We start from the raw sequence: 20401 nt of genomic DNA, 5'->3' as shown, positions 1-20401 counted from the left end.
TAAATATGTTTGTCACACATGTGCCATGTGCAGACATACATAAATATGTTCATCACATGCGTGCCATGTGCAGACATACACAGATAAATATGTTCGTCGCACATGTGCCATATGCAGACATATACAAATTAAATATATGTTAAGCAAACAAGGGTGGTTGTCACCTGAGGAACGACACCCAAGACTGACCTCTGACCTCCACATACAGGCACATGTGTGCACAGACCACACACATATGCACACATGCTGCCCCCCATATAGACATGAACACACATACAAATAGAACCTGGTCCTGTGACCCCCTAGGTTTGACTATGATCATGGTGTCTCTCCCTCTGCAGCAAACCTCTGATCCTTCCTACCCAGACATTCTCCTCATTGCCATCAACAGACATGGGTTGCTACTCATCCATCCCAAGACCAAGGTAGGGCTTCGGGGGCTGTGTAGGCAGCACAGCCGTCTTCCAGTCTGAGGTGGGATGCCTGCTTTCCTGCCTGGCCCTCCCCAGTGGCCTAGCCTCCTGCCAATTGCCTCTCTGTCTCCAGGAACTGCTGAACACCTACTCCTTCACCAAGCTCTCCAGCTGGAGCAGTGGCAGTACTTACTTCCACATGGCGCTGGGGAGCCTGGGCCAGGGCAGCCGTTTGCTGTGTGAGACCTCTCTGGTGAGCACAGGCCCCACCTCCCACCCCTGTGCGGCACCCAGAGATGCTGGTGTGTTCTGATTACTCCCTTCCACGTGGAAGTTGTTTGCCATGAGAAACTGCTTGTCCAGGAGCAGGCTAAGCCAGCCAAGGCCTGCAGGGAGGTTAGATGCATTCCGAAGGCTAGCAGCCAGCAGTGTCCAAGAACTCTACGCTAACTCTGGGCCATGCCAGCCCATTCTGGGGAGAGGGTGGGACTCGGGTCCACTAGAGCAAGCAGCAGTGAAGCTAACGTGGGGGAGCTTGCGTTCCTCCTTTCCTTCTGTTCTACCACGTCGCCCCAGAACTCTCCCTGCACCCGCAGCCTCTAACCCCACCCTTTCCTGTCTAGGGCTACAAGATGGATGACCTGCTGACCTCATACGTCCAGCAGCTTATGAACACAGTGAACAAGCAGCGGGGCTCCAGGGTCCCAGCCCCGGCCAACCCCTGACGGGTCCCATCTGCACACAGTTTCCATGCCAGGCTTTCATCCCCTTCACCACACACCAGACCACCCCTCCTGGTGTTCACTGCAGAGGCCAATGAAGGTCTCAAGCCTTCTGGCAGGTGGTGGGTAACTCCCCTGAATTCACAATAAAAACTCACCCACCAGGAAGGAGTGTGAGTCTCTGAGGGGAAGGGCAGGTGCCAGGTGGGCAGCCTCCAGTCTGGGGAGCTCTCTACCCACCTGAGGGTCTCATCCAGGAGAAGCAAAGGGCACTGTGATTTTCCCCAAAGCCAGATAACAACCATACTCTCCAGGAATGACTTCATGCCCTTTCTCCTCCTTCCTCCCCTCCCTCTGCCACCTCTCTCTCTTCTCTTGTTCTCTGTCTGGGGAGAGGGTATCCCTGGGGACCCTGCTTCCTGGGCTCTCTGCACCAGGATGGCTGCTGTGCTCCTGGCTGGCCTGGTGGAAAATACATGTCAACAGCAGTAAGGAGGGTTTTGGAGACCTGTCCAATTGATAGGCTCTGAGAGATAACCCGCCATCACCATACACTTACCGATGAGCCAACATGGCCACTGCCACCTAGGCCTGAGGGGTCCTGACTGGTTTTGTTTATAAATTTTGGTGGCAGAGAACCTGGGAAACCTGAAACTCTCTGGTCTGCCCATCTGGGGATGTTGCTGAGTGTTGACCATTCTCAGCAGGAAGTAGCTCTACAGCCCCACCCTCCTCCATCCCTTCCACAAACCACACAGGTGCTTTCCACTGTGAGAATCAGCCTTCATTGTGCAAGTATGTGACCACTTGCAGGTCGGAGCTGGCTGGGGCCGTGTGTCCTGCTGGGAAGTGGGACCTCAACGTTGGTGGGCAGCTAAGAGGCTTTCTGCAGCGTCTCCTGAGCAGTGAAGGTGATGGGAATCTCAGCCTCCAGCTGGTTCATCCCAGAAGTGGCCGGGTTTGTGATGCGGTGTAAGCACAGGGGGCTTACTGTGGCTGAAATACTGATGCCCCTCGAGCCCGGAAGCCTCCATCTGCATGGCGCTAGCCCTGGAGCTGGGACAGCTTCCCAACAAAGCCCAAAGACCTCTCTAAGATTGAAACTCTCCCAGGAGAGTGGAAAGGACAGGTGTCAGGCTGGGATCTGTGAGCCAAGCAAATGGCAGATGATCCTGGCCCCAGTTTGGCCTATCCCCAGAGGTTGTGGGCGGGCACAGGAGGAAATGCCTGTGAGGCTGGGCCAGGTCTCAGCGCAGAAGAGAGTACCATGTAGCCCAAGGTAGACTGGGAACAGAAAAGGTGACATACGAGGAGGAGGGGCCTGGGATGGAGCAGAAGTGGGAGGTGGCCAGCAGGAATCAGGGCAGGGAGGAGAGGGCAAAGGGTCTGCAGGCAGGCAAAGGGAGGCTGAGGAGCTTTAGACTGAGTTGACGTCCACAGACTTGGGCTGGGCCTTGCGTGAGGTCATGTCAGACAGCTTCTTCAGCCTCTTCTTCAGCTCCAGGGGGAACCTTTCGTAGCACCTCTTACACACAGGCTTCATGTCGAATTCCACAAACTTGTTCCTGCAGACAGAAGCCCAGCAGTCTAGGCCCTCCCAACCCTGACTCCAGACAGAAGCCCAGAGGCAGAGGAGCAAGTCTCCCTCAGCTGCTCCCTCTGCCCGCCCACCCCAGCCTGTCACAACCGGCAGACCAGTTCCCAGGGTAAGATGTTGGCCAAAGGGCACTGGGGAAGAGGAGAAGATCCTCCAGTCTCTCTCCCCTCTTGCAGGATTCTCTCCAGAACCCTCTATGGCTCTCTGCTGCTCTTGGAAGCTTGAGCCCCACCTCATCTCATAGTTCCAGTCACCCCCTACCCTGTAGGCTTCATGAGAGAGCAGCCACCTGGCAGCTTGCCCTGCATATATTCTTCCCTGAGCCTGAATGCCCTCCTCCAAAGCTCAGGGCCCTTGACCATTCTCTGGGGCCCCTGGGCTACCTCAACTGCCTGGCCTGCTCCTGCCTCACACAAGCCCTGGGCTTTCCTGTGGCTGGAGTTCCAGGAAAGTCAGGGCTGCAAAGCGCCCCCCCTTCCCTTACTCACTTCAGAGTGAGCTTCATGTTGCAGGTGGAACAGGAGAAGCAGTGCACACACCAGGCTTTGCTGAGGGCTGACACCACTGTGAGGCCAGATGTGGGATTAGCAGGCTCCACCCAAACCAGCTGCAGGCTCAGCCATGCAAACCAGCGCCAGATGGACCTGCAGCTGTAGGACAACCTCTCCTCCACCTACCCCGACCCCCACCATTCCCCCAACTCCCCAGCCCTCTCACCTCTCACCACCCCACCAGGAAAAAACAAGGGAGGGAGGAGTTTGGGGAACAGAGGCCTTACCGTCACCCTCAATCACATGACTGCAGTTGTAGCAGACATCCCCAAAGAGCTGTGGACAAAGCAAGCCATCAGTGCTTCCCACAGGGTAACAACCCAAGTCCTTTCCGAGCACACCCAGGCCACGAGAAGCACTCCCCGGAAGGGCCACAGGTTGAGACATTGTTCCCCGAAACTCCCATTGCTCCCCACTGATACATCCTACTGAAGTCCTCCAGCAAGGATGAGGGCCAGGGTGAGACCTCATCCCATCAGCCTCTGGGGCCACAATGGTATTCTATCCAAAGAAGCCACGATGTGAACATCTCTAAGACACGGGCTTCAAGACTAAGCCGGGCCCAGGGCCTGAGCACACAGGCCTGGCTTCTAGCATATACAATGGCCTCTCAAGTGCCTATAGCACGCCCACCCACATAAGAGGGGACCCCACAAGCCCAGAGACCCTAGGAAGCATCTTGGTGTGCTTTTCAGCATGTGAGAACACACTGTTCCCCCTGAGACAGGGCACAGCAGAGCCTGTAGCCTTTCCAGGACCTTCTCCAATAGGTCACCCACGTCCCACTTCTGGACACAGAGACACGGGAACACAGTCCCAGCCCTGCTCTCTCAATGTCTGAGGCTCCTCACTGCCCTCCAGCCCTGTGTTCTAAGGCCTCTGACAACCCTCCAGCCCTGGGTCCCGAGGCCCCCTACCTCTCTCCAGCACTGTATTCTGAGGCCCCTGACCACCCTCCAGTCCTATGTCCTGAGGCCCCCCTGACCACTCTCTAGCCCTGTGTCTTGTCAATATCCGTTCCAGGCCATACCTGGTTATAGTGGGTCTCACAGTAGGCTAGGCCCTTCTTCTCATAGTGCCGGTGCCCCAGGAACGGCTTCTCACACTTGGCACAGACAAAGTGCTAAAGGAAAGAGGGAGAGGCTGGGCAGCATCGGGGCTGCCCCAGGAGCCCCAGAAGACAGGGAAAGGGGATGAGGCTCACAGCGGGCAGAACGGACACCAGTATGAACGCTGTAGAGCCAGCTGACCCTTCTGTGTTTACTTTGCTCAGGGCAGGATCTCACGTAGCCCAGGACGTTTTCAAACTCACCGTGTAGTCAAGGATGGTATTGAACTTCTGAGCCTCCCAAGTGGTAGGATTACGGGAATGCTCCACCAGGCCTGCCTTGATGCAGTCCTGAGGACTGAACTCGGGTCTTTGTGTACATAATGCAAACATCCTACCATCTCAGCTACACTGCCAGCCCTCCTCCTCGTCCTTGAATTTATCACAGTGATATCCTTTGTCACTGGGATCCTGCTTAGCAAATAGATCATGAGCCCACATACGTGGCGCTGCCCTGATATTAGTAGGTGCCTCCTGCGTCTCTCTCTCTCTCTCTCTCTCTCTCACACACACACACACACACACACACACACACACACACACACACACACACGCTCAAGATAGTCTAAGAACCACCTATTATCTTTTGAGCCTGTGAGGACACACAAACCCCCAGAGACTGGGCAGCACATTCCATAGCCACCCAAGGACTAGTAGACCACCCAGGCACTGCTTATGGATGCAGAGATGGCCAGGCCACTGGAGGAGCAAGCATTCTTTCCAGGCATATCCATACGAATGTGGCAGCGCTCAGGGAAGGGGCAAGAGCTGACTCAGGAGTCCACCAGTCCCATATCTGTGTGGGGCTGTGCACCCAACAGGTCCTGTGGTCCACAGCCCCACAAGTTGCTCTGGGAAGACTGTGCCTGATGTTTGCTCTTGGCTCTAGGTAAGAGGTAAGGGGAGTGTTACTGTCTGACCACGGTCCATGGACTCTGGTCTCCCGGCTCCCGTGGAGCTCATGGCCAGAATAAGGAGAGGTTGCTGTCAAGAACAGTTCTCACAGGGAATCAGCCCATGCGTGGCCTGGGATGAGGTTCCGACAGACTGTTAACCATGCTGTGTCTTAATACGAATCTGTGTCCCACTTATAGATTCCTCACAGCCTTACCTCCACGTGCCACTGCTTGCCCAATGCGTTGACCACACGGCCCTCGATTGGCCGGCGGCAGGCCCCACAGATGGGGACGCCCATCTTGTCATGGCAAGGCAAGCAGTAGAGCTCCCCCTTCAGCTCACGGGCATCGGAGGTCAGCTCCTTCCTAGAAGACAACACAGAGCAACCTCAGGGGCAGCCCTCACCTTCTGTAGGGCCACTGCAACCGTCGGTCTAGGGTACTGTGCCTGAGGCCCTTGCTCTGGCTGAGCCAGCTTGTTCTGTTTTCTGGAGCCTTCCTGTGTGCACCCCAGACAGGCCCCAGGGCATAGAGTCCCCGCCCAGGCCTGCAGAAAGATCCTGTGTCCTGTCCAGCTAGCTTCTTAGAGAAAGGTCTTTTTCTTCTTGTTCCCTTCTAAGGGCAAGCGCTCGGTGTGCTATTACCCAGTTCACGAGCTTCGGGCAAGGGAGCTGGAGGTTAAAATACAGACAGACAGACAGACAGCGACATGGGTCATCTTTGAATTCCCCAAGAATGCCCCCTTTATTGTGTTCAGGGGCAGATTATATAGAGATAGCCATGCCCCAGCCAAACCCACCAGAAACCACTCTCCTGCCATCAGGAACTCCTGAAGGTCTCGTGCTCAGAGCAGCTGTAGGCACTCAGATCAGGGGATTACAAGAAATTCAGGATCTGGGGTCTCACTGCTCCCAACAGAGAAAGGTCTTTTTCTTCTTGTTCCCCTCTAAGGGCAAGCACGGAAGGGGAGCTAAGGAACCGTAGGAGCCTGTCAGCTTTTTCTCTCCTCTTTCTCCCCTCTTCAACACCAGTACCAACCTTACACACTCCATTCTTTCCTCTCTGTTCCAGCTCAGCCAGAGTCCTGAGATCCGGAGGCTGCCCCTTATACTGCCCCCCTCAAATCACAAGGACTCCTGGACAGAGAGCTCAGAGAGAGGGGCTTTCCGCCTCACCCCAACTTTACCCTGCAGCCTGTGCCGTACCCAACTTTACCCTGCAGCCTGTGCCGTAGGCTACCTTGTTTACCTTTGTACTGGGTGGGAATCCCAGCAGCCCCATCCTGTGACAGCCAGGATCACCTTTGTCATACACAGGACCAGGACTGGGCACCTACCCACAGTGGGAACAGCTGAAGTGGTCCGGATGGTAGGGATCATTCTTGAACATGAGGGGCTGTTCGTCAATGGCTAGGTGACACCGTTGGCAGATGAATTTTCCCAGGCCCTTGGCCTTCTCACGGCTGTGGCAAGGCCGGCAGAGGTGCCTGTAGGAGATGAGAGCAGTGTGACGGAGAAGAATCCAAGAGGTAGTAGCTCTTGCCAGAACTGTCTGGCCAGCACCCAGAAAAGGAAGTCTAGAGCCCTGCTTGTGGCCTCAGTGGCAGCTGGGTAATTCAAAGTAAATGAGTCCAAGCTTGAGAAAGGTTTCCTACCACAAGGATTCTGAAAGGGATACCTTCCCCCACCCTGCGAAAGACTGGGACAGCAGGTAAAGGCACTTGTCTCCAAACCTAACGACCCACGTTTGAACCCCAACACCCAAATCCGGGAAACCATACACATACACTAGAATGCCTGTGTTTGCTTCTTCTCCAAGGCTTTCTGAGCTTAGGCCTAGGACATCGTATAATACAGAAGGGACATTTAGCTGTCGTTTGCTGAGATGTTTTACTTTTCACATGTCTTTTAGCGCAAGCGACAGTGAATGTAAGTCTTAGAATGCCACAGTGTGTGGCGGGGTGACCGAATCCATGCAGGGCTCATTCGCCCCTTCCTTTGGAGTCTGCCGGATGAAGGGGGGCCCTAGTGCTCACAAGTGCTTTCTGTCCCCAGAGACAAGTAAAGCTGTGTCACGGGGAGGCTCCTGAACCCCAGCCTCTGTCATCACAGAGTCTTTTTTGTGAGGACTTCAGTCATTTCTGATTCTGCTCCTTGCTCTGAGCAACAGCTGTGGTCTTAACAGAGAAGGAAATCAACAAAAGTTCTGTTTCCTCGTCATTGTGGGTGCAAAGAATTTTCGATTCAGCTCCCCAGGCAAAGATGCACAGAAACTCCATCCAGTGCCCCTTGGTCCCCATTCCCCAGTTGTCACTGCAGTGACAATCCTGCTGGGACCTGGCCCTCCTTCCCAGGATCCAAAATCCACAGGGGCAATCCTCCATCTGTCACTAGCCTCCACAGCCACCTGACCATTGACCCTTTTAGTGTGTGTGTGTGTGTGTGTGCGCACGTGTGCATGGATAATGCACTTAGGCATGCAGATATGCGCATGTGTATGCAGTCAGAAGTCAATCTCAGGCCAGTGTTCAATTGTTCCCCATCTTATTTTTTCCACGCAGGGCTTCTCACAGAACCTGGAGCTCAACAATTTGGCGCAATAAGCCAGTGAGCTGTAGGGATCTGCCTGCCCCCATCTCCCCAGTGCTAGGGCTATAGGCGCATGCTCCCACGCCAGGCTTTTCCATGGACCCCGGGGATCAGACCTCAAGTTCTCATGTTTGCATAACGTAATTGAGCCGTCTCCCCAGCCCGCATCATTACCCCGTTTCACAGGCTTGTCGCAGAGACTGACTCAAGAGCCACCTATCCATGTGGCTCCCCTGCTACCTCTGTGCCCTTTGGAATCAAGTCACGGAGCTTTACTCTCTACTTGCCCTGAGGTCCTATCTTGAGAGCTTGGCATAACTCTAGACACACAAGCAAGGTGTCTGGTACTATTGCTAGGCTACCTACTGTACCTCCACTGGACCGTGGCCACCCATCATTGAGAAGTAGCTCGTGGTCAATGTATCGAACATGTGAGTGAAGGTGTGATTATTCAAGAGGGGAGAGAGAGGGACAGTGGACATAATCTTGTGACAACGGCCAAGCCAAAACTGGGGCCAGTGTCCAAGCACAGGTGGCCTGGCCTCCTCCTAGCCCAGAACAGGCAGCAGCTGTGGCTGAAGCCTTCACTTCTGTGATCCTGGAGCCCCTCCCACCCAGGACATTTACCCCGCAGCCAAGGACACAGGTGCTTTGCCCAGTCAGCCACTGCAGCCAGTTCCTCCTCTCTGTGTCCCTGCCACAGTGATGGTCTTACTCCCCATGACTCCCGTCTACATCTGGCAGCTCCTTCTTAGAATCCATACAGCGTCCAATCAACACGGAAGAATTATGCTTTAAAGCTGTAGCAAGATATGGTGGCTCTCCACCGCAGTTCAGGAAGCTAAGGCAGGAGGATAGCGAGTTTGAGCCGGCCTCGTCTACACATTGAGACACTGTGTCAAAACCACCAAACCCAAGGGCTAGAGAGATAGTTCAATTGATGAAGGACTCGTTTTTGCAAACATTGGGTCCCGAGTACAATCCCCAGAATCCATTCTTTAAAAAGCTGGACACGGGCCATTGAGATGGGTCATCAGGCAAAGGTGCTGGTCACCAAGCCCAATGACCTGAGTTCCATCCCTAGGACCTACATGGTAGGAGGAGAGAACCAACTCTTAAAAGTTGTCCTCTGACTTCTACCACATGCCATGACACACAGACACTCACATAAATAATCATAATAAATTGGGGTTTTTTTTTTATTTTTTGTTTTTTTTCGAGACAGGGTTTCTCTGTAGCTTTGGTGCCTGTCCCGGAACTAGCTCTTATAGACCAGGCTGGCCTTGAACTCCCAGAGATCCGCCTGCCTCTGCCTCCCGAGTGCTGGGATTAAAGGCGTGCACCACCACCGCCCGGCTAATAAATTGTTTTTTAAAGCTGGGCATGGTAGTATACATTTATCACCTAAGTGCTGGGTGGGGGGTGGGGAGGAGGGGTGGAAGCCTGGGCTCTCCTATCAGTCACTGTAGCCTGATTGGCAAGCTACAGGCCAGTGAGAGACCCTGTCTCAAAACAACACTCAGAAAAGATGGGTGGCAGCCAGGCGATGGTGGCGCACGCCTTTAATCCCACCACTCGGGAGGCAGAGGAAGGTGGGTCTCTGTGCTCTACAGAGTGAGTTCCAGGGCTACACAGAGAAGCCCTGTCTTAAACCCTCCCCCTCAAAAAAGAATTCTCATGTCAAAATGCACCAGGCCAACAGAAAGGAACAAATGCACATAAAGCGTTACTTCTGCAGTGACGTGTGCCCGGGTATAGAGGCAGGCTCTGCCACTTGCTGGAGTTTGCCACAGGGTGAATGACTTCCCTTCTCTGAGCTTTGGCTTTCTCAACTGTCAGATGGGGCAAAATTCCCAGCTGCACAGCGCTGTGTGAGAAGACAAACCGACAATAGAAACACTGGGCAGTAGAGTCTCTCCAGATGTTAAGCACGCATAATTGTAAATGTATTGCTTGTTTGTTTCTGAGGCAGGATCTCAAGTAGCTCGGGCTGGCTTCAAACTCAAGGCTTAGACAAAGATGACCTTGAACTTCTCGTCTCCTGCCTTTGCTTCTCAAGTGCAGGGAGCAGAGGAATGAGCCACCACACAGCTTGAGGATGGAACCCAGGCTTTTGCACTCACACCGGACAAACTCCGTGTCGGCTGAGCTCTATCCCCAGCTATAATTTCAAACATTTCAAATAAAAATCTTAAGTCTTTTGAGACCAAGAACGCTGGCTTGAGTGTGCTGTACAGCTGCCCCTTTAGTGATATCAGCCTTGCTGAACTTTGGTGACTCACGGGCAACACCCAACCCATCCCAGCTCTGAGCCGCCCCAGAAGGAGCAAACCATGGTCAGGGAGCCACTGTGGCCTTCCTGCTGGTCAGCCGCGAAGTCCTCCCAGGCCAAAGGCAGGCCTGCCGGGCTGAGCTGCAGCCCCACAGCACAGACAGCTCCCTCTTTATAAGGCGTCTGCAGCTGTGCAGAGTTCCACATAAAGGCCATGATTTATTCCACACAACCGAACGGGGCCTAATTATACAGGACGGGACACAAGGACCCTACAGCAAGTGTCTGAAAGAATCCCCTCTCATCAGGGCCGAGACTCCTCAGCTCCAACCCTGGCATGCAAAACAACACCCCCCACTCCCAACCCCCCCACCCTGCCGCCAGCCCAGTAAGCTTGGGATCCTGGCCCGTTGCCATGGTAGCTGACCCCTCCCTATCCCCCCCACTAGTAGAAAATCATCCCCTTCTGAAATATCCTGTTGTGTCTGTCAATTCCAGCCCAAGACCCCCACCCAGCCCAGCCCTTGCCCACTCCCAGGCTCCCAGGACAGTCACACACTTGGCCTCTGTGATGCTCTGTGGCCTGGCTGGGGGGTGGGGGTACGCACAGTCTGAGGACACACTGGAATATTCAGTGTGTGCTCCGTGGAAGCAGACCCAGCTGGAAAAGCAGCCTACCCCACAAAAGACCCCTCAGGAATGAAGCAGCTTTTCAGGTTCACAGGCGCTGTGGGCTCGCTTGCTCTCCTTAAATAGCCAAGCCTCCCTCCTGCAGCTACAAGGAATCTACCTGGAGCACCTTCCACTGCTGGCTCACGGGCTGCCTGCTTCCTGTCCTTTCCCTCCTGGGTCCTCTGTGAGAGGTAAGGGGCAGGAGTGGGCGGGGAAGGGTGGGGAGTCTCTGGGGACTCAGCAGAGGTGACGGGGTAGAGACAGCATCCAGTCCCACCGGGCCCTGAGCTGTTTAACAATTTCCACTACCCTGAAATTCTTACTTTCTATTATTATTATTATTATTATCATCTAGACTGGTCTTGAACTCTGTATGATGGAAGATGACCCTGACCTCTTGCTCACCTTCCAAGTGTTCCGATTCCAGACACTTGCTACCACACCCTGTTTACGTGCTGGGAATCAAACCCAGGGCCTCATGCATTCCAGGCAAGCCCTCTACCACCTAAGCTACATCCCCCAACCCAAATTCTTACTTTTTGAGCAAGAGGTTATGCATTTTCATTTTACACTAAACCCCCAAAGTTAGGTATCCAGTCCTGGAAATGCCCCACAGAGGACGATGGGCAACTCCAGGGCATGTTATATGATGAGCCATACTCCCAGTTCTGACCCCAGAGTCCCCTCGGCCCCCAGAGGTGAAACTGTATCCTGGAAGGCGCAGGACGCCCTCATACCCCAACTTGGGCTATGGAATACCTTGACTTGGAAGGGACTCCCTGCTGGTCTGAGGCCCTGGCAAAGGTGTCCTAAACCCAGGCCTCACCCAGAAAAACTGATCAAAATGGAGTTGAGCAGCTAAGTGTGGGAAACTCCAGAGACACTGGGGTTCTTGGGTGCCATGACAGAAAACATGCCCAGTGCAGCCCTGATGGAGCCATGCTAACAAGTGTGGGAGGAGCCAGAAGGTGGGACAAAGAGAAGTGACTTATTGCTCCTTGTGGGCCAGGTCAGAGGTCAGAGAGGTCCTGGGACTCAGAGTAAGCAGGCTCACCCAGCACTAGGCTTTCAGCAATAGATCCTACTTACTCTCCCATGGGGAGCGAGCTTAAGGAACCCACACACAACACTATGCCTGCCTTAGGGTGGGGCTAGAAAAGAAAGTAAGGACTCTCCCTGGCCTCATAAGTCCCGACAATCAAGCTTGCTTCCCTTCCCTCTGGTACTAACTCCACCATCTAGGCCTGAGAGAGTGGACAGGCACAGAGCAGAAACTAACTTCTAGATTCTGGGTCCTCCAGCAATTACCCCAGGACCTCCTTACTTTCTGGGAAAACCATGCCTCAGCTGGATTTGGCCTGTGACTGACGTTCAAAATGCCTGAGACTCAGTCAGCTCCAAAGGACACAGAAACTCTACCCCCCAGACCCAGGAGTTTCCCTTGGCAGTTCTGCAGCTGTGTCAAGCTTAGAGTAGCTCCACTTCTCTCAAGTTAGAGACAGGAGACTCTGAAGGCATCAGAGGTCCTGCCTCTGACCTTGGGGGACGCATCCTGGGACCCCATAACTGGTTCTGTATTCCCTCCAGCTCTGTTCCCTGTTCTGCCTTGAGCCACACCATGAATGGCCTGGAGGCAGCCCTCCCGAGTCTGACGGACAACTCCTCCCTGGCTTACTCTGAGCAATGTGGACAGGAGACCCCCCTCGAGAACATGCTTTTCGCTTGCTTCTACCTTCTGGATTTCATCCTAGCTTTTGTGGGCAATTCTCTGGCCCTGTGGCTCTTCATATGGGACCAGAAGTCAGGGACCCCGGCCAACGTGTTCCTGATGCACCTGGCGGTGGCCGACTTATCCTGTGTACTGGTCCTGCCCACTAGGCTGGTTTATCACTTCTCTGGGAATCACTGGCCATTTGGGGAAATCCCGTGCCGACTCACTGGCTTCCTCTTCTACCTCAATATGTATGCCAGCATCTACTTCCTCACCTGCATCAGTGCTGATCGCTTCCTGGCCATCGTGCACCCTGTGAAGTCCCTCAAGCTTCGGCGACCTCTCTATGCCCACCTGGCCTGTGCCTTCCTGTGGGTGGTGGTTGCTGTGGCTATGGCCCCATTGCTGGTCAGCCCACAGACTGTGCAGACCAACCACACCGTTGTCTGCCTGCAACTGTACCGGGAGAAGGCCTCCCACCACGCCCTGGCATCCCTGGCTGTGGCTTTCACCTTCCCCTTCATCACCACAGTCACCTGCTACCTGCTGATCATTCGCAGCCTGCGCCAGGGTCCCCGCATAGAGAAGCATCTCAAGAACAAAGCCGTCCGCATGATCGCTATGGTTCTGGCCATCTTCCTCATCTGTTTTGTGCCCTACCACGTCCACCGTTCCGTCTATGTGCTTCACTACCGCGGCGGGGGGACTTCGTGCACCGCTCAGCGTGCCCTGGCCCTAGGCAACCGGATCACCTCCTGTCTCACCAGCCTCAACGGGGCCCTGGACCCTGTCATGTACTTCTTCGTGGCCGAGAAGTTCCGCCATGCCTTGTGCAACTTGCTTTGCAGCAAACGGCTCACGGGCCCCCCTCCCAGCTTTGAAGGAAAGACCAACGAGAGCTCCCTAAGTGCCCGATCCGAGCTGTGAGCCCTGAGCTGTAAGCCTCCAGGATGTCTTGTCCCTAGGCCAGCTGTCAGAGAACCAGCTCTTCACTGGGGCACATGGTGCCAGGGCCAGCTAAAGACCTCTGTCTTCCCTCGCCACTTCCTGAGCAAACCAACTGAAATGTCAGCAGTTCGTGCCCTACTCCAAGGTCTTCTCTGCAAGGCTATCCAGTCTGAGCAAAGGCATCAAGAGGAAGGGCCAACTAGCTAGGTATAGGATGCCCTGCCCACCCTTCCACAGGGACTCGGTTGGCCTGCCTTATTTACAGCTCCCAGACACCCAGTGACTTCACTGGTGCTAAATAGAGAAGAGCCACAGATACATTTCTGGAACAATGGGAATCTTTCTTCCCCGCTAAACTGTCAGCTTCTTTCATATACAGATGCCCACAGCAACAAAGCCCTACAGAATAACCCAGACAGCAAGCTGCCCAGAAAGAGAGGCAGCACAAATCTCAGTGGAACATGAAGGGTGTCGGATACTTCCTTTGAAGTGCATGGTATATCGTGTATCCCTTGCCAGCCTTGGGAGATGACCTCTTTCTGAGTTCAGGGGACACAGACTCTATGTGAGCCATACATGAGGACATTTCAGACTGGTGGCGTGTGAGCCCAGCAAACACAGCTCTGGACCCCCCTGTATAACCATGTTCCCACGCCTGCCTCTAGCCTGACAATGTCTAGAGTTTCTCAGTAGAAGGTGGCCTGGTCATGCATATGGCATAGATGGACAGCCATTAGAGCCCGCTAGAGGCAGGAGCACGGTGTGTGAACCTGTCTCCATCTCACTCAAGCCCAGAAGGGGCATCCCCACTCCCTCCCAAGAGGCTTCTACCAGCCTCGGCTGCCTGGCTTTGAACTGTTGAACTTGTCAGCATGTGTTGGACACTCTAATGTATCCTTTTTTTTTTTGGTACTTGTTTGTATTACTCTTAAACATAATCGAGCCTTAAGGTGAAGGAAATTATTGTGCTAGTTGAACATGACACATATGTCCTCCCCTGGGATTCTCTCCCCTTCCACCCAAGAATGACCAAGCAAGGCAATGCTTCCCTTTATTGTGGTTCTGGTGGCTCAGGCAGACCTGAAGCTATGCATGATGGGGCTCCACATGCCGTTCTAGGTTAGAAGAGCTCTCGGTCTTAACCCTACAACCGCCATCAACAGAAAACTCTATATTCTTCTTTTACATTCTGTCTTCCAAAGCATGGGGTGGTGGCCCGTGCACAGCTCACCTCAGAAAGAGCACAGCCCAGACTGTTGCCCCTGATGCCCAGCATTGCTTCTCACCAGTACAGGTCTGTTCACCATTGTGGTCCCTAACCAACACAGCCTGCTGAATACAATACCATACCAGCCTTTCAGATGCCAGGACCAGCGAGAGGTCATGTGCCTCTCCAGCGGCATAGCAAAGGGACAAGATCACTGTAGGCTGAGATAAAAGTGACAGAGGGGCTTTGACAGAGACCCAAGTACCCAGACAGGAAGGGCATTCTTGCGGGAAGCTGGAGGGTCTCTGGAATGCCTTTTCTGGCACAGGGCACGCAGAAGCAGACTTGGGTCAGAGGAAGAGGATCTTGCAGCTCTATTTGGGTCCTGTTGTGTTAGAATCTCGAATGGAGATGCCACACAGACAGGGGCATTGAGCAAAGGAGAGACCTGGAGGAGGCCCCTGGATTGTCCAGATGTGCCATTGGGAGACACAAAACTTCATCTTCAAGGGCAGGTATGGATGTGGGCCCAAAGAACACCCCTGTGCAGAGAGAGGCTGGAGGAAGTTAGCATAGAACAGAGGTCTCACTGGGAAAGGAGATGCTTTAGGCAAGAGGGCCCTGCTGTGAGATCCACTGGAGGTCAAGGAGAGGACCTGATGTCCCCTGGTCTTGACCTGAGTTGAAGAGAAGGTTAGCAGCTATGCTCAGGACTTCAGGGCACAGAGGTTGCTGGGAGCTCCCCCAAGCTTTCCCACGCAGGTGAGAGCTGAGGTCATGGCTAAAGGAGAGGTGTAAAACCCACAGTGAGGGAGGCAGGGGTGGGAAGAAAGAGCAAGGCTTCTTGGAAGGAAAATAGCCAGAGTACCAATGAGGCTTACGGTTCTGAATTTGGATAACTTGGGCAACTTGGTTAAGGGCTGTCTGTCCAACATCCTCCAGCCATGTGCATACAGGAGGGAAGGCAGACAACTGGGGTCAGCACGGTGCGGTAGCAGCAGGTGGGGTGTCAGGGGTAATAGGGATTTGTCAACTGAAAACTCATCATCCATCCATATCCACTCAAGACCCTTCACCCCCAAAGGAACACCCCTTACCCAGAGGCAGCCCTGTCTGTCCTCCCTCTGCTACCCCCATCCTGATCCGTGCCCTCGGGATTGTGTTCTCCATCTAGTAGGGGTAGGACAAGGTCCACAGCCAGGGCGCTGCAGAGCCTGGAAGGAGCCTGGTACTTCGCCGGACCATGTCTCCTAGAGAGAGGACAAGAGACCCTCCTCTCTGCCCACAACTGCAGCATCCTCACCTGCCTGCATTCTTCACAAAGCCCAAGTCAGCCAGCTCCACGTCACACAGCTCACATCGGAAGCAGCCTGGATGCCAGTTGGTGTTCATGGCCTTGATCACGCGTCCAATGACAAACTCACCTGGCAGAGGAGAGATCTCAGCTGTCAGTCAGGGCACACTCACCCTTTGTCCTCCCAAGTCCTATGTGCCTGGAGCTCCTCCCAGTTCGGCCTTGTCCAAGCACCCCTCTTTTAAGGACCTGAAGAGCAATGCTCAGAAAAAGACAGAGGGAGGTGATAGGTAAAAGTCCCCAGGCTAAGTCTTGCCTGCTCCCTACTGTCCCCTCCCCACTTCCTAGGTGCTGGCACCAGCTCTTACCACAGAATCCGCAGCACGGAGCAAACAGCATTTGGAAGTCATGTTCACAGTACTTCCGGCCCTCAAACTGCAAACGGGACCACAGACAAAAGACAAGCAAGTCATTCCTCATCCCCGCAACCCCTTGTCCCTAATAAATACCAGTGGCCTGGGGTCTGAAGAAGAGAGCCTTCTAGAGCTAGCTGGAGCAGGGGACTAGCCATGCAGTTTAGCAGAGTGCAAAGTGAGGGTTTCACAGAGATGCTGAGGGTCCACGGTCAGCTCTTGGGGATTCTGCTATCTACCGAGGACCCGAGGATCCTGACAACAGGCCAAGCTGAGATGGGAGCTGGGGCTGGGGAAGAACGGGTCAAATCTGAGTTCCATGTGCCACTTTGTCCTGCATGTCTGACCAGATCAGTGTCCCCAGAAACTACAGAAGACCCATGGAAGGAAGAGGGGAGAAAGAGAGCACAGGAAGGGCCTGGGGAGCTGGCCTGACAAAGCAAAGGCCCCGAGTGCTGCGGTCAGCCACTGTCATGTATTGTCCCAAGCATAACCAAAGCTTGTCTCTGCTTTCCGCTCCCTTAACAATTTGCTTTCTTTAAAAAAAAAAGGGGGGGGGGGCTGTAGCTCAGTTTGTAGGAAGCCCTTGTTTCGGGTCACAGAGCTGCATAAATGGGAGAGGCAGTGCCCTTGGGAGATGGAGGCAGGAGGCAGCAGAAGTTCAAAGTCACCCTCCGTAAGTTTCTTCTTCTAAAGCAACACACAGCTCTCCCCAGTGAGCCAGAGTGGCTACAGAGGCTTGGATTTCCTCAGCGGCAATATCTCCCAAACACCCACTAAGTGCTTTGCTTGGCTCTGATCTAAAACCCCTCACAGAGATCTCTCCAGCCCTCTGCTGCCTCTACAGCCAGCCAGCATCTCTCAGGAGCCTGCAGAGCAACAGGAGATTTTCATTTGGCATGTGGGCCACATACCCACATCATCAACCTAGCCTCCCGCCCCCGCAAGAAACACAGCGCTCTCTGAGCTCTGGTCCTGCCCCCCTCCATTGCAGCCAAGTAGAGCAGTGCAGTCAGTGTTTAACCAACTCTGGCAGAAGGCAACAGAAACCCTGACTCTGGGTCTGCCAGATGCTGTGGCGTAGATCTTACTGCCAGGCTAGTACCATGCCGACGTCACAAATAGCACCACATAGGCAGAAATAATTTCAGACGCATACATGACGTGAAAGTCTAATGAAATAATGAGAAGTAGGACATTTTATGTGTTTGTTATCTTCATTTTTAATAAAGTACTATACCCCTGTACATTGATATGATTTATTATATGTGTGTGTTTATGTGAATGTAGGTACCCCCTATCCTCCAGAACAGGGTCTCTCGCTAGCCTGTGGCTCACCAAATAGACCAGACAGACTGACTGGCCTGTGAGCCTCAGGAATCCACCTGTCTCTCTCTTTCCCCAGTTCCGGGACACAGCACAGGCTGGTATGCCCTGCTGGTTTTTTACATTGGTTCTGGGATTAACCTCAAGAGCTCATGATTGCGAGGCGAGCACTCTGATGACCGAGTTTTTAAGAACAGCTGTGCTCTTGTGAGCTGGTGTGGGCAATTCAGGGCCCTTGACTTTTCTCTGAACGATTTCAAGACTCAATGACCCCACTCCTGGTCCCACCTGGTATCCCCGCTTCTTTCCCAACTGCCCCACAGCCTCTGTGTGGCACGATGCCCAGAGCCTTTCTCTCTCTTCCACTTTGCTTCCGAGATGGTCTCCTTGCGTAGCCTCCCACAATCTGATCGTGTTACAGGCACATGTTACATGCCTTGAGTAGAGGGGTCTTCTTTACATGTGGGACAAGGGTGTGACTCCTCTGTTCCAAACCCAAGTAACTCCAATCTCTTATAGAACAGAAGACCCCAAAGGAGAGCCACTAAGATAGGAAGATGGAGGGTCTCTGTCTAGCTCCTGCCACTCTCCTGCTCATCCCCTGCTTCTACCTGTGCTACACACACCAGCCTCTCCCCAAATATCCCACATGCTTCTGCTTCAGTACCTCTTCATGTGCTGCTCCTTCTGCAAGATCTCTTCCTGCAGAGGAGTGTGTGTGTGTGTGTATGTGTGCATGAGTGCGTATATGCATGTGTGTGTGCGTGTACATGAGTGCATGTATGCATGTGTGTGCGTGTACATGAGTGTGTGCATGCATGTGTGCATGTGTGTGCGTGTACATGAGTGTGTGCATGCATGTGTGCATGTGTGTGTATGTGCATGTGCATGAGTGTGTGCATGCATGTGTGCATGTGTGTGGGTGCACATGTGTGGGTATATGTGTGTATGTTTATCTCTTCTCTTCTGGCCTCATCAAACATCACCTGCTTACCCAACTCCAACCATGAGTATTCTTGTTTCTAAAGCATCCTCCCCAGATAATGGAATCACTCAGCCATTGAATTCACTGTCTGACCCAATGGACAGCAAGTGGCATGGTGGGGTTCTTCCTTCCCCAGGGTTGCCCACAGCCTGTCCAGGGGCAGCTGAAGAAGAGTGACTGCAGAAGTTCCCAGCTGAGGGACGGGCCAACACAGTGTGTGAAACTCAGCGTTGCTGCCTCAGAGCCTGGCCAGGTCACTCTTCTAGAACAGGCTACTGTCCAGAACCTCCTCACCTCATAGAAGAGCCCCTCGGGGAAAGGCCGGAAGCACTGTGCGCACACAAAGCAGTGCTCGTGGTAGAGCTCCCCATTGCTGTTGACGATGCGCTCGGTGGGGGCAAACCGGGCCTGGCAGCGCTGGCACATGGCATCAGCCAAGCATTCAGACATGTTGCTAGAGGGAACAGAAGAAGAAGGAAGTCAGCACTGGCCAGCAGACTTGCAAGACTGGCCCGAGGACATACATGCCCCTGCTTAAAAGGTTCAGGTGGATCCAACCTTTAAGGAAAACAAACATGGCACGAAGTTGTAAATTTCCTTAAAACATGAAATGTTGTTTGTGCAGGGACACACGCATCGGGATGGGGGGGCTGCAGGGTTCAAGCCGGACGGCAGTCTCAGCTGTTGTTCCTCAGGTACCACCCACATTCTGTGTGTGTTTGGGGGGGGCAGCATCTCTCACTGACGTGTGTGTGTGTGTGTGTGTGTGTGTGTGTGCGCGCGCGCGCGCGCGCATGTGGCAGCATCTCTCACTGACGTGTGTGTGTGTGTGTGTGCATGTGGCAGCATCTCTCACTGACGTGTGTGTGTGTGTGTGCATGTGGCAGCATCTCTCACTGACCTGTGTGTGTGTGTGTTTGCGCGTGCGCGCGCATGGGGCAGCATCTCTCACTGACGTGTGTGTGTGTGTGTGTGTGTGCGCGCGCGCGTGTGTGGCAGCATCTCTCACTGACGTGTGTGTGTGTGTGTGTGTGTGCATGTGGCAGCATCTCTCAGACCTGTGTGTGTGTTTGCGCGTGCGCGCGCATGTGGCAGCATCTCTCACTGACCTGTGTGTGTGTGTGTGTGTGTGTGCGCGCGTGCGCGCGCATGTGGCAGCACCTCTCACTGACCTGGATGGAACTCACTAAGCAGTCTAAGCTGGCTGATGGGCAGGCACCAAGGACGTACCTGCCTCGCTCTGAGCCCCTCCCCACAGTGCTGGGGTGTAAGTACATGTCCTCACTCATGACTGCTCCACTGTAACCTCTCCACCACCATGCCTGACCCATCTAAAGCCATGTGCTGCTTAGTTTTGTCACTCTGACACAAACTAGAAATGTCTGGGAAGAGAGAGCCTCAGCTGAGGAGCTGCCCCACCCAACTGGCCTTGGGCATATGTAGGGGACATTTTCTTCACTAGTGGGTCCCGTGGGAGGGCCCAGCTCATGGTGGGTGGATCTGGGTTTTTAGAAAGGAGCTGAGCCAAATGTGGGGAGCCAGACAGTGAGCCGCTGTCCTCCATGGTCTCTGCCTCTGCTCCTGCTAAGTTCCTGCCTGACTTCCCTCAAGACAGACCGTGGTGCAGTGTGTAACCAAACACTCCCTCATTCTCTCTCTCTCTCTCTCTCTCTCTCTCTCTCTCTCTCTCTCTCTCTC

The 20401-nt window shown here is 53.9% G+C and overlaps 3 protein-coding genes across 5 annotated transcripts in view; 2 read left to right on the top strand and 1 right to left on the bottom strand.

Annotated features, from left to right (window-relative positions):
- Myo7b (myosin VIIB) overlaps positions 1–1138 on the top strand; it is a 65209-nt gene extending 64071 nt beyond the window's left edge. Inside the window, exons 44-46 of the mRNA XM_005355863.2 lie at positions 342–425; positions 547–666; positions 1037–1138. Coding sequence (XP_005355920.1) covers positions 342–425; positions 547–666; positions 1037–1138 — 306 coding nt within the window. The remainder of the gene's footprint in view (positions 1–341; positions 426–546; positions 667–1036) is intronic.
- A 764-nt stretch (positions 1139–1902) lies between these two features.
- Positions 1903–20401, bottom strand: part of Lims2 (LIM zinc finger domain containing 2) — a 37272-nt gene continuing 18773 nt past the window's right edge. For all 3 annotated transcript variants that reach the window (XM_013349556.2, XM_013349555.1, XM_005355862.3), the window contains exons 2-10: positions 18998–19157; positions 16348–16414; positions 15989–16109; positions 6624–6773; positions 5503–5653; positions 4314–4406; positions 3511–3559; positions 3221–3296; positions 1903–2700 (exon numbers count right to left, since the gene is read on the bottom strand). In XM_013349556.2, the coding sequence (XP_013205010.1) occupies positions 2553–2700; positions 3221–3296; positions 3511–3559; positions 4314–4406; positions 5503–5653; positions 6624–6773; positions 15989–16109; positions 16348–16414; positions 18998–19153 (1011 nt within the window). In that variant the 5' untranslated portion in view covers positions 19154–19157 and the 3' untranslated portion in view covers positions 1903–2552. The remainder of the gene's footprint in view (positions 2701–3220; positions 3297–3510; positions 3560–4313; positions 4407–5502; positions 5654–6623; positions 6774–15988; positions 16110–16347; positions 16415–18997; positions 19158–20401) is intronic.
- On the top strand, positions 10679–17639 carry Gpr17 (G protein-coupled receptor 17). Its single transcript, XM_005355861.3, has 2 exons — positions 10679–11010; positions 12407–17639. The coding sequence occupies exon 2, from the start codon at positions 12438–12440 to the stop codon at positions 13455–13457; it is 1020 nt and encodes a 339-aa protein (XP_005355918.1). The 5' UTR covers positions 10679–11010; positions 12407–12437; the 3' UTR covers positions 13458–17639.

The sequence above is a fragment of the Microtus ochrogaster genome, chromosome 18 (assembly GCF_000317375.1).
Source record: "Microtus ochrogaster isolate Prairie Vole_2 chromosome 18, MicOch1.0, whole genome shotgun sequence".
Classification (NCBI taxonomy): Eukaryota; Metazoa; Chordata; class Mammalia; order Rodentia; family Cricetidae; genus Microtus; species Microtus ochrogaster.
This window is presented reverse-complemented; position numbering and strand designations above follow the sequence as displayed.

Bases quoted from the DNA above. Each gene is read 5' to 3' on its own strand.
- Gpr17 (XM_005355861.3), top strand. From the start codon at position 12,438: ATGAATGGCCTGGAGGCAGCCCTCCCGAGTCTGACGGACAACTCCTCC.